Source organism: Rhinolophus hipposideros (genome assembly GCF_964194185.1).
Source record: "Rhinolophus hipposideros genome assembly, chromosome: 5".
NCBI lineage: Eukaryota > Metazoa > Chordata > Mammalia > Chiroptera > Rhinolophidae > Rhinolophus > Rhinolophus hipposideros.
The window spans coordinates 38,906,142-38,922,072 of NC_138051.1; the positions used below are offsets into that span (position 1 = coordinate 38,906,142).

At 41.8% G+C, this 15,931-nt stretch overlaps 1 protein-coding gene across 1 annotated transcript in view; it reads right to left on the reverse strand.

The window, feature by feature from the left end:
* The window catches only part of EHD4 (EH domain containing 4), a 72,565-nt gene extending 56,634 nt beyond the window's left edge, over window positions 1-15,931 (reverse strand). The window contains exons 1-2 of the mRNA XM_081050020.1: window positions 15,546-15,931; window positions 287-463 (exon numbers count right to left, since the gene is read on the reverse strand). Of these exons, the coding sequence (XP_080906146.1) occupies window positions 287-463; window positions 15,546-15,781 (413 nt within the window). The 5' untranslated portion in view covers window positions 15,782-15,931. The remainder of the gene's footprint in view (window positions 1-286; window positions 464-15,545) is intronic.

Genomic DNA, 15,931 nt, shown 5'->3' on the forward strand with positions numbered 1-15,931 from the left:
TTCATTTCTGTGCAATTCATTTGTTCCTTATATTGTGTGGCCTTACTATGTCCAATCATGGGCCTTAGTTCTTCCCTCTGAAGCCACCCAGAATAGGTGTAAATGATCATTTCCTATGAAAAGTCTTTTAAATATCTGAATACAATAAGTATATTTTCTATAACTTCTCTCTTCTAGAATAGACATACTCTGTTCTTCTGTTTTTCAACCTTTACATGTAACTGGCAAGAATGCAAAGAAAAGTTTTAAATAACCTGACCAAAGGTGGTAGTTTGCTGGTCCTTACCGATTCAGGAAAGCATTTCCAAAGCGACTAAGCTTTCGAAATGGCTTTTTGGGGTCCACAACTAAAGCGTTTCCTGGGGTGCTGCCCTCGGTCTCCCCATACATCACAGCGATGAAGGAATCAGTAGTGGGCTCTGGACCAATCCGCATGCCTGGGAAATCTTGCTCCAGTAAGTACCTGGGAGAAGGGAAAAATAAGAAACTTAGCATGTTGTCACAAAGCAAGAGGCCAAAAAGTTTCCTGGGTCTACATTCTCATTTCAAGTCTAGAAATATAACCCCCAAGGAAAGGAGAATGATTAGCATTTCACTCTTTCACTAATAATGATTTGTCAAAGCTTAAAATCTACAGACCTATTCCCCCTTCCCCTCCAGTGTAAGAAGCCTAGTGAACGAAGTCAGACATCTTGCAGACAGACTGGGCCTTTTGAGAGCCTCCTTTTGCTCAGCACATCAATTCTCGTTTGCAGTTCCGTTGCCACAACAGACACGTGCACCCAGAGACGTGCACCCAGCCAGCTCTTCTGCACCCTCCTCAGGCCCTCCTCCTTTGGGGAAGTGTCCCTGTCCCTCCAGCATGTTCAGGACAGCTCCTCTGTGGGCCGCGGGCTCCCTGTCATGGTGCTCAGCCTGGGTACAGTAGGTAACTCTTTGCTTGTGGCCCCTTGCAGGCAGGCCCCTGGCTATGGCCAAATGATGTCCCCGGCACCCAGCACTGTGCCTGCCCACAGAGGGCACTCAATGCAGTAAATGAAACAATGAAACAGCTCCTTCCTTGTCACTGGCAGTCTATGAGGCTGGAACCTCCCCTCTTGTGCATTTTATAGCTTCCTTGGGCTCCAGGAAGTTGTGGCCATGGAACACAACTTCCAAATAATTCAGTAGCAACAGGGGCTGCTATGGGGGACGGGAATGAGGGGGCTCTGATTACATATCACCAGGGCCATTGCTACCCTTTGTGCAAACTGGAAAAAGATGCCCCTTCCTCCAGGCAGACACGGCCCTGCTCCACAGCTTAGCAAACAGGACTCTACTGCATTTTTACCCCCTACAAACCCCTTTGCCCAGGTGCCCTTATGTAGTTTAACCTGAACAACTGTATACAGTGGCCGTAGTAAATGTCATTGAGTGTTCTCATTCAGTGGGTTGAGGAGACCAACACACGTGATATAGGGCATAGGACTGGCTCGATGACATGTTTGGGTGGGGCAAGTCTACTTTCTGTGGGAACTGGGTGAGTTTTAACATATCAGCAATTCATTCAGCTGAAGCAACTCAGAACCCCTCCCAACCTCCCCACCAAGATTCCTTTTCCCTGATGTAGGAGCATTTATGTGTGCTTGTGTATATATGGCGGGGAGGCAAAGACTATTCCCTTCCTCTGCAACCAAGGGAAACATCAAGAAGGGAGTACAGTTAACCTTTGAACATAACATATGAAAATCCGTATTTAACTTTTGACTCCCCCAAAACTTAACTAATAACCTACTGCTGGCTACAGCCTTACCAATAACATAAACAGTCAACATATACAGAGGGTGCCAAAAAAATGTGCATATATTTTAAGAAAGGAAAACTGTATTAAAATTGTAATACTCCATATATACTGATAAGAAAAGATGAACACAAGTCAGGTTTGACTTCTGCAATTACAAGAGGTGCTCAAAGTGGTTACCATCAGCGTCCAGACACTTCTGATTATGGTGAACTACTGCTTGAGCAACGGTGACCAAAGTCCTCTTGTATACATTTTTTTGGCACCCCTGGTATTTTGTATATTATATGTATTACATCCTGTATTCTTACAATAAAGTAAGCTAGAGGAAAGAAAATGTTATTAAGAAAATCATGAAGGAGATAAAATACATTTACAGTATTGGGGAATTATGTCCGTGACCTCTACGATCTATCTTTTCCTCTTGAAGCCATTTTACAAAAAAATGTCACGTCCTTTGGGGCAGTCCTCTCTAATCAGTCCATGATGTCGTTGGTTTTTTTTGGACATGCCCCCCCCCCCCCACTTCTCTTGTGAGCTCCTCAAGGAACATCTAGTATTGGTGTTGTTGGTGGGCCTATTTCCTCTCTTCTGATAGGTTGTCTGTCATTTCCTGCAGGGCACAGTCCACACACTCAGAACTTGAGAGTCTCAAAGTCTCTTAGGAATCATTTGGTTCAATCCCATATCTTTACAGGTGAAGAGACTGTGGATGAGGGTAGGAACGTGACTTATTGCTGGTAAAACTTGTTCATGGCCCTGCACAACTGGAGCCTGGAGCTCCTCCCGTCTGGCCCAAAGCTTTTGCGCTTATACTTGGCTCAGCCCCACAGCTTTGGGGTCCCACACACCCCTAGCTTCTGGGCCCTTAAGTAGGATCTGTCAGACCATGAGTTAATATATGGTAGCCACACTGATTGTCCAAAAGAGTTTTTACGCTGGGGGTGGGGATGGTGAAACTCAGATACATTTATGTCCCACTGCTGGGCAGGCAGGCACATGTCACCCGCAGTGAGAGAACTAAGAACAACCAGGACACAGAGGATCTGACACGAACCAAGTGAGAATGAAGTGATGAGGTTCAAAGCCAGCAACCTTGAAAGGAGGAGTGTGAGTAGATCCTGAGACGCTATCTACAAAAATGGGTTATTCACACCACCCCACAAGGCCGATCAATTGTGTTAAACTTTTTTTTTTTTGACACCTCAGAAGCTTGAGGCCACGAGTTTCTGGGACTTTGTGGTGTTATCTGCGATAACAAGAATTCAAAGGAACAAGAGGTCACAGGAAGCCTATGGAAAAGAACCCAGCACGGTTCTGAGCCGCTGGCCGCTGGCCAAGCCTCCTGTGCCTTGGACGGGGTTTCTGGCCCTGGCTCCACCTTGCTCTCCTTTTCCTGTGTTCTCAGACAGCCTGCCAATTCCAGTGGTCATTACTCCCAGAGTCTTGAGCCAAGTCACCAATGTAAAAAGGGACAGACATTTGGATTGCAAACAGCTGGGCAGAGAGGGTGGTGGGGAGGACAGGAGACCCGACATCTCCTTGTCCCTGTCCAGTGAGGGCCACAGCTCAGCCTTGTCCTACAGGCTCCTGGGTACACTGGCTGCCATGCTCAGTCGAGGCGCAAGGGGCTATTTCAGGCAAGGGTATGTGTGGACAGTGTCCTTCCGTTGCTAGAAAATTATTTTTTAACTTCACCAAAAAAAAAAAAGTCATTTTTTGACAAGAAGAAAAAAATCTTCAAGATTATGGAAAGTTCCTCAACATACCTAAGCACCATCTTCTCAGAGATGGGCTTAAGAATGACTAAAATACCAATGAACAAACTATAAGAGGCACATTATTCCAACATTCCAGCTGTAAATTTTCTCTCCCCTGGGTATTCATCCATGTATTCTTAAACTTGTTCCATCCTAAGTACCTTATAGGGTAACCACTATTTTTTTTGTAAGTACTATTTTTATTGCCATTTTACAGATGAAAAAACTAAGGCTCAAGTAGATTAGTGGTTTGTTAGAACCTAGGATTTCTTACTAGTCCTGTGAGAACACTACCTGCCCCAATCAGAGTTCGAGAGGCTGAGTCCGTCTCCAACAGGAGTATTTATAGGCACGTATTCTATGAATCCTAACAAATATAGGAACCTAAGCCTTGTTAGTAGTATTCAATAATTAAGCAAGCACTCTAAAAAGTAATATGGCACATATATTTGGCGTGTAATGTGAGCATTAATTTAAAATTCTCAAGCCAAAATCTAGAGAAATAGCTTGTATAATGATTAATAAGATTTTTTAAAAAGTCTATATATATTGGCATCTGTGCATAGGGTTCAATTCATTGATATGGCCTGGGACATTTTTTAAAGAGCATTAAACTAACCCCAACCATCATTTTATTCGTTTGGGTAGTACTACGGTTTTAACCCATATAGATGTGAAAAAATATATAAAGTACAACTTTCTTTTTTTTAAATTTTATTGGGGAATATTGGGGACCAGTGTGTTTCTCCAGGGCCCATCAGCTCCAAATCACTGTCCTTCAATCTAGTTGTGGAGGGCACAGCTCAGCTCCAAGTCCAGTTGCCGTTTTCAGTATTAGTTGCAGGGGGCGCAGCCCACCATCCTGTGCGGGAATTGAACCGGCAACCTTATTGTTGAGATCTCGCGCTCTAACCAACTGAGCCATGCGGCCGCCCTGTAAAGCACAACTTTTGACTTCAGTGGAGAAACAGTTTTATTTCCTTATTTTTAGATACAGGGCTATGAGTTTAAATAATTTCAATTTATAATAAGTGTTGGAGAGTTTTACATTGTGTATTTCTTGATAATACTTGATCCACTCTTTCACTAGTAGAGGGACTAAAAAGAAAGGGTTAGTCCTTCCACTCTGATCTGGCTTGAATCTGGAAATAATGTTTTTAAAGCAGCTTCCTTTGTTTATCCTCATGTTTAATACCAAGAAATGGAAGTAGGAGGAGAATCAAACATTTTTTTTCTTACCACAAAAGTCTTATAAAATGGTCCAGAATATATGTAAGCTAGTATTACCACCACCTCTACTTCTAGACACCACCAAATAACAGATTATTATGAAACCATGCTGTACAGTTTATAAGGCTTTTCATACATTTTATCACTTTACTCTTACTGCCATCGGAACAGGTATTCTTATCCCCAGCTTACAGGACAGAAAACTGCTTATGACAAGTGAAGCAGCATGCATGAAACCACATTAATACAGGATAATGACCATGTTCAACATTTTGATATATTTCCATCTGGTCATTTTTCTGCAAATATAATTTTTTTTATAAAATTGGCATGTGTTTAAACAATTCTGCATCTAGATTTTTCACCATTAGTTTTTCCTCATACCATTAAAAATTCTTTGACAACACAATTTTTAATGGCTGCATACTATTCTAAAGTGAATATGTATCAATTTAGTTCACCACATCCTAATTATTGGGCATTTAAATAGCTTCCCATTTCTTACCAGTATAATTAATGCTGAGATAAATACCTCTGAACAAACATCTCATCTACTTTAAAATTTTAATCTTCTCTGAGTTATTGAAAAACAAAGTCAGGCGGAGCTTCACTTCAATTTTAAAATTATATGTCTTTCTTAAGTGTGAAACTTTTATTTTCAATTTTGTTTTTACCCTGAGTTAAATCATTGACATACGAATTATCACCAGGAATGTTTATTCAGATGATATATTTGAAACTGATGACATACTAAGGGAATGGATATACTCAGGGAATAGAGAGCAACTTGTTGTACCAAAAAACTGGAATTTGCTGGGTAAACTCTTTACATATCTCTCGTTTGCCTGCTATGAATGGAATTGAAACTACAGAGAGCCAAGACATGCTTAAAACACACTGCTATCTAACCTATGCCATTCCCTGTAGCTGCTCCATCCCACCTTTCATGCTGTTCTGGAAGGAGGGGAGAAGAATGGGAAAGGAAGAAGAAAGGGAGAGAAGAAGTTTACTGGAATCAAAGGCAACAGGCTTTCCAATTTCTTACAGCTCTGTTTATTTTGCCTGTCATTCATTCATTTGCTCATGCAATGACGATCTATTAAGTGTTTTATGTTATGACTTGTAATTTATGAATCTGACAACAGACTTTAGGTAGAGCTGGGAGCACTGTAAGCTTTATGAGGAGGCTACAGAACACAGTATTTCCCAAAGTGACTTGACTAGAGAACCCTTTATTTCCTTTGAACACTTAAGAACTGTATTCCACAGAATACAGGCTAAAGGAAAAGGTAAAAAAGCATTTAATAAAACTCAACATCCATTCTAATTTTTTCAAATGCAATTCTTTTAAAATTAGCAGTAGAAAGATAATGTCTTAATGTAACTAATTTATACAACATTAAACCAACAGTTAACAGCATAACTTAAATAGCAAAGACCTTACCATTAATATTAGAAGTTTGATATGGACGCTCACGTCCCAATACAATAAAATACAAAACAGAAGGAGGAAACGAAGTAATCACGAATGCTATTGATATAGCTGTCTATCTAGAAAACCCAAGAGAATCTAATGAAAAGCTGTCAGAATAACTTGAATCAAATGAACAGATACAAAACAAAAATGCAAAAAATAAAAATCAGGAGCTTTATTACATACTAGCAATACCCATCTAGAAAATATAAAGGAAAAAATCTGATTCACAAAGCGACGGAGGATAAAATACCTAAGAACAACATTAAAAAGATATATACAACTTGCATGAGTAAGTCAACTACTTCTCTGAGGTTATGAGTAAAAGCAATGCTGAGCTCCTGCTTGGGAAGAAAAAGCACTAGATATAATGAATGCAGTTTCAATACAAATGGATTCTAGTGGGATTATCTGGGAAGAATCTAATCAAGTAATTTTAAAGTTCCTCTGAAAGAATAACAGGAAATGATGATTGACAGTGTTTGGAACACAAAGAAAAATTAGATCAAAACAGTCTGTGCTGCCATTTATTAACGTTTGTTTTAAAGTGACAATAAAGTCACTTAAAACATTTAAAATGACTTTTGACAGCATGAAGAGGGTATAAGAATCTACCAACAGAACAATATGATGCAAGAGGAAGGTCCCAAACGACCCCAATATCTAATAAATTTGCATAGGAGGAAGCCTCATGTGACATTGGGAAAAGGTAGGATTATTTAAAAATTGTGTTAAAAAATTAAAAAAATGAGAATACCTTTGAAACAGATTTTACTCCCAAGAGGACCGAAGAGTTAAATATTTTTAAAAGCCTATTTAAAAGAGGGAAACAAAGGTAAATATTTACTAAATATTAGGATAGACAAGGATTTTCTATGCATAAGAGCAATAAGACATTCATAAAAGAGGAAAAAAGAGATTTGACCATAAATGTTAAATATATTTGCATGTCAAAAATTATCATAAAAAATTAAAAAGGCAAACCTCAAACTGGAAAAATACTTACAATAATTATGACAAAGGGTTGGTAGCCATTACTGAGCAAAACATTTAAACATCTACAAAATAAAGAATAATACTTCAAATGAAAATTGGACAAAATTCACAAACAAGTCACAAAGAAATATACATGATGACTATATATGTTACAACTTCACTGGTAAGAAAACGCAAATTAGAAGAAATTTTTTCCTCTCATATTTGTTTTTAATAGTAATACTTAGTTTTATTGAAGGTTTGGTAAAATAATGATCCTCATATTGGACTCCCTGGTGGGAATCTAATATGGAATAATTTTTCTGGAAAGGAATATGTACATAATATGTACATATTTCACATATATATGTATATATATATGTGTGTGTATATATATGTGTATATATATATATATATACACACACACACACACACACATATATATATATATATATATATATATATATATAAATAAAATACAGAGGGTGCCAAAAAAATATATACACATTTTAAGGAAGGAAAAAACTGTATTAAAATTATGCTGATGGTCACCACTTTGAGCACCTCTTGTAATTTCAGAAGTCAAATGTGACTTGTGTTCATTTTATGCTTTGGTATATATTATTACAATTTTAATACAGTTTTTTCCTTTCTTAAAATAGGTATACATCTTTTGGCACCCTCTGTATATATATTTTATATGTAGTATATAATAAAATCAGGAACATATATAAACTTGAAAAATACTTTTTGATACAGTAATTCATACTCAGCTATTCTTAAAAAAAACTAGAAACAAAGATGTATAGGCAAGAATGTTCACTGCAATATTATGGATAACAGTATAAAATTAGAACAATGTTCTAAGCTATACAATAGAATATGATGCAGTCATTAAGGTTATTTTTGAAAATTACTTAATGAAACAAGAAAAAGTTGATCACATCATATTAAGTGGACAAGGCTGTTTATTAAATTGCATTTATTGCATAATCCCCAGTTTCGTAAGCATGGTTTCTATGTCTTCATTTAGGTTAGGTCATTTGCTATAAATATGAACAGATGGAGCTTGGATCATACATGATGGAAGGTCCACCAAACTAAGCCTCCCTCTTCTCAGCTGAGGCCGACTCTTTTCAGGCTTGATGGGTCAGCTGCCATTCCATCAAGTGAACCTTCATCTTTCAGTGGTTCCCAAATGTTTCCTGGGGGAGGCTGCCCAAGAATCACCTTGAGAAATGGTTTATAGAAACAACAAGAAAAATAGATTTCCGAGCCTTACCCACAGAGGTATTCCAAGTCGGGAGGTCTGGGATGGGCTCTGGGATCTGTTTAGAACGCCTGGCGATTCTGACCCGCAGCCAGAGCCAGGAATCACAGCTTTCTAGTTCATAACGTTCTAAGGTTTTGAAAAGTATATTGAATGTCTTGTAGAAGTAAGCTTCTAGATGTGAGTTACAGAAGAGAATTTTATAATTTAAGAAAACTTTTCTTCCCTACATTTCTCATAATTCTCCGGCACTACTGTCGTTTGTCAGGCAGATGATATAATGAGTGGACAAGAGGCCACCGGTGGTGTTTCACCAGGCTGACTGCTGCCACCAATGCCACACCCAACCTGCCCTGGAGCCCCCATCCCTTTCCCCACCCCACCAGAATCCTTGCTTCAAGTCCTGCCTTCTCTCAGGCTTATGAAATACCAGTTTTCTCCTCTCTGGCCCCCTTCCACCAACTTTTAACTTGTGCTCATCTTGAATCAAACCTTTGGAATGCCTGTGACTAGAGCATGGTTCCTCCCCTTCGGTACCTACTTGCTGATAGTTTTCTATATTTGTCACTTCACCTCCCACTCATTCCTCAACTCACCACCACCTGGCTTCTATCATCATCACTCACTGACACAGCTCTTGACGAGGTCACCCTGGCTCCTGACCGCCAATCCACCAGTTCTGTTTCAATCCTTTTCCCAGAAGCATCTGATGCGCTGACTACCTCGTCTCTCTTTCCCTGGATTTTGTGGGGGCCTTCTGCTGTTTCACCTGCCAGGCATCCATTGCCCCCTTTTGATCAAAGCAACCTGAGGAACCACCTTTCCCCATTCTGAGTCCACATGGTTTGGGGGCTGACCACCCCACTCGTGGCACGAGTATTTCATTCCCCTTGTTTCTAGGGATAGGCATATGGCCAAAGGTGAAACACTGAGACTGAAACCTGAGATTTTTGGTGAAACTGTTGGGGAAGAGAATCTCTTTTTTTCCCACTGGGCTGCTGAGCTGACAGAATATGAGTATGGAGTTGGAGATGGCCACCTGCCCATTCCAGGAGGGGCAACTGCCTGAGAAGGAAGCCAACGTGAGGAAGGCAGCAGAGCTCAGAGACCGAGTCCTGAGGGCACCACTTGGGGTCCTAGGCCATGCTTGTAGCCAGTATATCCTGGTCTGATTGGTTTCATGAGAAAATTTGTACCTTTTCACTTAAATCTTTTTAAGTTGAATTTCTGTCACTTGCAACCAAATGGGCCCTAAGATGGCTCTGAGCCACACACCTCCCCTGGCATTACTCCACCTCTCTGGTGACTTTTTCCCAAGTGTCTCCACAAGCTCCTCTTCCTTTCACTCTAGACCCATATGTCCAACTCTTTGTGGACTTCTACACTTGAGTGTCCACTTAAACATAGGTTTAAATCTAAATTCATAATTATGCCCCAGCTCTTCCGCTTCTTGTGTCCCCATCTCAGTGGACAGCTCCACTACCCACCTGATTATCCAAGCTGTCCAATTATGGGCCTCGTCACTGACACTTTCTTGCCCTCACCTCCCGGTCTCCTTGGGCAGGTAATTCTGGCTTACTCCTGAGGGCTAAGTTTTTAGGTTGTATCCTCAGGGAGGCCTTTTCCAACCTCCAAGCCTGAATGAAGGGTTCCTCCTATGCCCCCATTCCACCCTGTGCTTCTAGTGTCCCAGCTCATTACCCAAAGCCCTAATGTCTTATGGATTCTTTTCCATATTCCCTCACGAAACTCAGTTCTGTAATAACCAGGCCCATCCCTGAAATCAGTATTTTTGAATAAATGAATACTAGCGTGTGTAGTTATGATCTTATATATTGTAAATATAGTCTATTCTCCTATAAAAATCAAATATTTCAATATCTCAGAGATCTGCAAAGGGTATGTATGGTATTTGGCACAGAAGACTCACCTTCTAGTGCCTGAATGAGGGTAAGAACCACCAAATTGGGCCCAGCGGGATTTTTTTTTTTTTTTTTTAATGGATGAACCAGGCTGCCTCCTGAGTGCCTTCACTTCTCTTTAATAATGGAGTTGAAGGCTTATCAAAGGAATGAAGCAGATCTTTGTTCTTGAACACAATCTATCTCTCCCAAGTTTTGAAAACTGGAACATTTGCCTGCTTCCAATTTTCTGATACTTTTCGTATTCTTCATAATTTCTTAAAAATTACCAGCCACAGTTCTCTGAGCACACCTTCAAGTTCTTCCTATACAGTCAGTCCTGCTATCCATCCATTTCCCCAGGTGTTTACTGGACCTTGCCTGTGTGGGCCCTGGAATGCACCTCATCCTTGGGGTTTGAACCCCGTCCCAAACACGGCTGGGCTCCCTCTACCATCTCTAGGTCATTTGCTTTGAGAGAAAAGGAGGAAGGAAAATAATAACTGAGTAGTTCTGCTTTCCTCTAATGTCACAGCAAGAGTCCCAAGCAGTGGGCCTATCACTTCCTGATTCTTTTTCTTGTTCTAAACAGGCCTAAAAAGGCTTTTTTTGTTTTTTATTTTCAGAGGCATTTCTGCCGTCTCAGTCCACTCACTCCAGCTTCTTAATGCTTCACACTGTCCATAAACCTTGTCCTCACCTTTGCATATGGAACCCCTGCCCTCTTTCCCCCATTAACATATTTAAATATTTAAAGAATTTTATAGGAAAACATCATATCTTGATTTTATTGAGTGTTCTGAAGAATGAACATGTTTATGGGTTGACAAAACTATATAGCGGAAACAAATCATACAGGGATTGTGTGGTGGCTACTCCCTTTTTCCCTCATGTCTACTCTTTAGTTCCTTTTGTCCTTGCGTTCTTTTAGTTATTCCTACTTCTTTTTTGTTTGTTTTCTTCCTGGTATCCATGTTTATGTTAAATTATTGCACACAGATGTAGAAATTTCTTGACTGGCACTACTTGCAGAATTATGAAAATTAAATAAACCACAGGATGCTTAGTATTGGAAGACTGAATTGTTTTATATTTTTTGAGATATAATTCATATACCATAAAATTCACCCTTTTAAAGGTACAATTCTGTGGTTTTTAGTGTATTTACAAAGTTGAGCAACTAATTCCACTATCTAATTTCAGAACATTCTCGTCATCCTCCAAAGAAGCCCTGAACCCATTAGCAGTCACACTCTATTCTTTTTGTGTGTGGATATCCAATGTCCCACCATCCTTTGTTGAAAAGAATATTCTTTCTCCTTGAATTGTCTTGGAACCCGTGTAAAAACAAACTTACCATAGATGTATGGGTGTATTTCTGGACTCTCAATTCTATTTGATTGAATTGCATTGAATCTGTAGCTTACTTTGAGTTGTATTGCCATCCTAAAAATACTAAGTCTTCCAAACCATGAACATTGGATGTCTTTCCATCTTTATTTTTTCAGGTTTTCTTTCATTTCTTTCAACAAAGTTTTATAGTTTTCAATGTGTTTTGGCCTACTTTTGTTAAATTTATTCCTAAGTATTTTATTCTTTTAGATGCTCTTATAAATGTCATTGTTTTCTTAATTGCATTTTCAGATTGCTCATTGCTAGTAATAGAAATATAATTAATTTTGTAAGTTGATTTTGTATCCTGACACTTTGCTGAACTTGTTTATGAGTTTTAAGAGACTTTTTTTTAGGATTTTGCTAACTCCTTAGGAGTTCCTATGTGTAAGGTCATGTCCTCTGTGAATAGAGATAATTTTATGTCTTTCCACACTACATGCCTTCTATTTCTTTTTCTTGCCTAATTGCCTTGATCTCTGATTTTTAAAAGTGATCCTGAGTGACTTTCCTCTTTTTTCCTCTTTAGAATAAATTTTCAGGGAGAAAAAGACAGAGTATAGGAGGAAAAGAGAAAGCGAGACTCTTAAAAATCAGAAGTTGAAACTGTGTGGTCTGAATTGATTTTCGGCGAGCCTCATGTTCTCTCAGTGGAAATGTCTTCCTTCACAGCACTTGGGCCCAGGGATTTTCTGGGGAAATCTCTGAAATCTGTTTTCCTCAGGTTTTGAACACAAGCCTGGCTGAGCCCAACATCTACCCTTCCTTGGCTGTTACAGAGCCTAAGACAACATGGCCATTTTCCCATGTGCATTTCTTTTCCTTCTCTGGCCAATTCTTTCTTGGTCAGAGATAGAGCACCAATAGTTCCACTCATTGTATCCTTTCTCTTCTGGGAAATAAAACTATCAGTGAGACAATAGGTTTATCAGTTCTGCTCATACCCCAAAGAGACTTTGACAAGTATTTCCATCACATCTGAAATCTCCTTCTGGGTCAGTTCTGTGATCCATGTGGAGAGATCCCACCAACCCTCTCCTACTATTTGTCCTTTTCTTTGCACTTGGGGCCCTCATGGTGATCTCCCATGCAGAAGTGAGCATAGTTCCTTGACACTCAAGCTCTTCATGCACCCCATCTAGGAGACCTAGAACAAGGCACGCACGAATTTCTTCATTCCTGATGAACAACCTAGCTCACCATGCTTTAGTGGGGCTCCTAGTTCTTCCCAGTTATGGGACAAAAGGAGGAAGAGTAAAGTTCCATTAAAATGGGCTTGCTGAGTGGCTTTACAGTGAGAGAAGTATCCCGCCATATCATTGCAGGCTCTGTGTTATCAGTGACCTCTTGGGATGTGCAGGAAGCTAGGTGGATAAGAATCTATGACTGTGTAGATAGGCGCATCCCGGAGCCAAAGATGAGCTTGTAGCGCTCAATGGCTGGAGGCAAACAATGCAGGCACTGACCGGCCTCAGAGAAAAGACAGCCACGGACGCACACGGGCTCCAGGATGGTCAGTACACTGGGCCAACGCCTCTACTCTCCAGTTCCAGTGCAGGTCTCTAGAGGGTAGCTGCCCTTTGGGCAGGGGGAGGGCGCGGGTTCTTCCCAGGAGCTAAATCTCTTCCTCCTAACTCCACTCTGAAACCAAACTCAGGTCTCCGGTGCCTCACCAAGCGTCCTGTCCATCTTGATTTCCTTCTAACTTCACAGGTCCACTTTGTGCCTGCTGCCCAACGACAAAGTGACTTAGTCCAGGGAAGGTCTCAAGAGCAAGTGACTTCCTCCCTCACCGTTCGGTTGTATAATACATGGCCCAGTGCCTACTGAGAAGTGGTCCATTTGAATGGAGTCTCTAGGAGTCAGATCTCAAAATTCTTCTTAAAACGATTCTTAGCTATTCCACAACCTATCCCCCGCCACACTGATGAAGCGGAGAGAAGAGAAATAATATAATGAAAGAGTAAACTGAAAAATAAGGATGGATTCATGTTCTTGTGAATTGAGTTCTGCTTCAGGCTTGCTTATATCCAGGCCATGGGAGCAGACAGAGACTGCCACATACATCCAGGATGGTATAGCACCCACAGGGGCTCCCTAACCATCACACAGGACACAATAAAGCACTCCTGGCAAGGACAAACAGGAGGAACTGGCCGCAGTGCTGTAAAAATGCCACCACCAATGTCTGAGATTATTATAACAATGCTATCCTTCATCTGTATATTTCAAAAGATCCACCTCTCACTTTATACCTCTTGGTCATAATATTTCATTTTCCCATATACTTACAAACTGATTAGTATTACTGAGACCTTAAATGTACAGTCTATCATCTTTCAAGGTACCAGTTACTGTAACATTTCTATGGTTCATTTTGAGTGCCTGGGGTGACACATTTAATACTGTTTTCAGCATATTAATAAGCATCAGAAAAGCAATTTTAAAATGGTTTCCTTCACATTCAATTTACTGTCTAGAACTATATTTCAGTAGTGTTTTTGCTTTGCTGAATTCATTCATAGAGTATCTGCAGACCTGGATTGAACAATTTCCTGTAGTGACAACTACTCTATTTGTTCAAACTATTTAGGTCACTGGAGTGGAGAAAAAGAGGCCATCTACTTAACAGAAATGGCATGTATCCAAATATAGATGCAGCTTTCTGCATACTTGTTGAACATCAATGATGAAGAGATTGTTACAGTTCTGAAACCTGGACCAAAACCTTAAGTGATCAGTTTGTTTCAACTGACACAGGGTTTAACCCAGGAAAGCAAGTTTCCTAACCAAAGAATGAAAATTCAGTCTTAATATGCCAGCAGCTTTAGAAGTAAAATAGCCTCTTTGAAAATCTGTTTCAATATCAATTATTTGCCATCAAAAGTCGCTTCCCAGGAAGCTACATGATGTGAACCTTAGGGCATGCACTGTAATTGTTTGCTTTCGGAGACACAGCGAGCATGACAAATATTTTCAGTTGTCAAGGGTGAGCAAGGAGGGAATGACCCACCTAAGAAATGGAAACTAACGAATAGTAATATGACACTCCCCCTTAGCTCCACTGGGTGCGGGCTGCTACACACAACTTCCTAAGGCAGGATAAAGGCGAGTCTGTGCAACAGCCGAAAGAAGGCGGCCTCTTTACCCCCTCCCCGAAACACTGTGGTGGGAGGTGGCATGCAAAGGCCTCAAGGGAAGGGGGCACTGGCAACACCCTCCACTGTTGCCATTTATTCATTCATTCAATAATTATGCGCCGGGAACTGCTAGTGGCTCAACTCTCCAACTATGACTCAACAGCTCATTCGGATACCCCACACCTCTGTCCCCATTTCCAGCCCGAGGCCTCACTCCTCAAGAAAATGCTTATTATAGTCTCGTGCCCCTCCCTTTCCCAGGTCCCCAGCCCAGCGTGGCAGGCTAAAGCCAGCGAGGGCAGTGCCTTCCCAAGAGCGAAGAAGGAGGGCTCGGAGTGCGCGGAGAAGGCTTCCCGGGACCCTCCTGCCCCGCGTAAGGACAGGCAGCCCCTACTCCGGGGCCGCGCCCCGGCACCCAGCCCCACGTCGAGACCGCGAACCTGAGGTCACGCCGACGCTGGAGGGGGGAGCAGCGGCGAGGGGTCCTCAAAGGGGGAAGTGGTCGCGGCAGGAAGCCCGAAGGCGGAAGGAGGCTAGACGTGCACACGTGGGGAGGACCGCCTCCACCTAGGTGGTGGGGGACAGGGGTCCAGGCAGGGGTGAGGACGGGCGGCGCGGGTTACCTGATGAAGGTGGTCTTGCCCGTGCTGTACTGGCCCACCAGCAGGATCATGGGCTTGTTCTCGAAGTCGGCGTCCTCCAGCGCAGGCGAGTGGAACTCGTGGAAGCGGTACGCCTCCTCCAGCGGCAGCACCTTGCGCAGGTAGAGCGAGCGCAGGCCGCCAGTCACCGTCTGCACGGCATCCGCGCCGCTCACACGATCGCGCCCGCCCGCCTGCCGCCCCATCCAGCTGAACATCCTGCCTCCGGTCTGCGCCCCGAGCCCGCCCTGCCAGCGCCGGCCCCGCACTCAGACCCCGCTCCGGCTCCGACCCTCCCTGGCGGGCACTGAGCTGCCCGGCTGCGCTCGCCGCCGCCCGAGCTGGTCTCGCCTCGCGCCGTCGCAGCC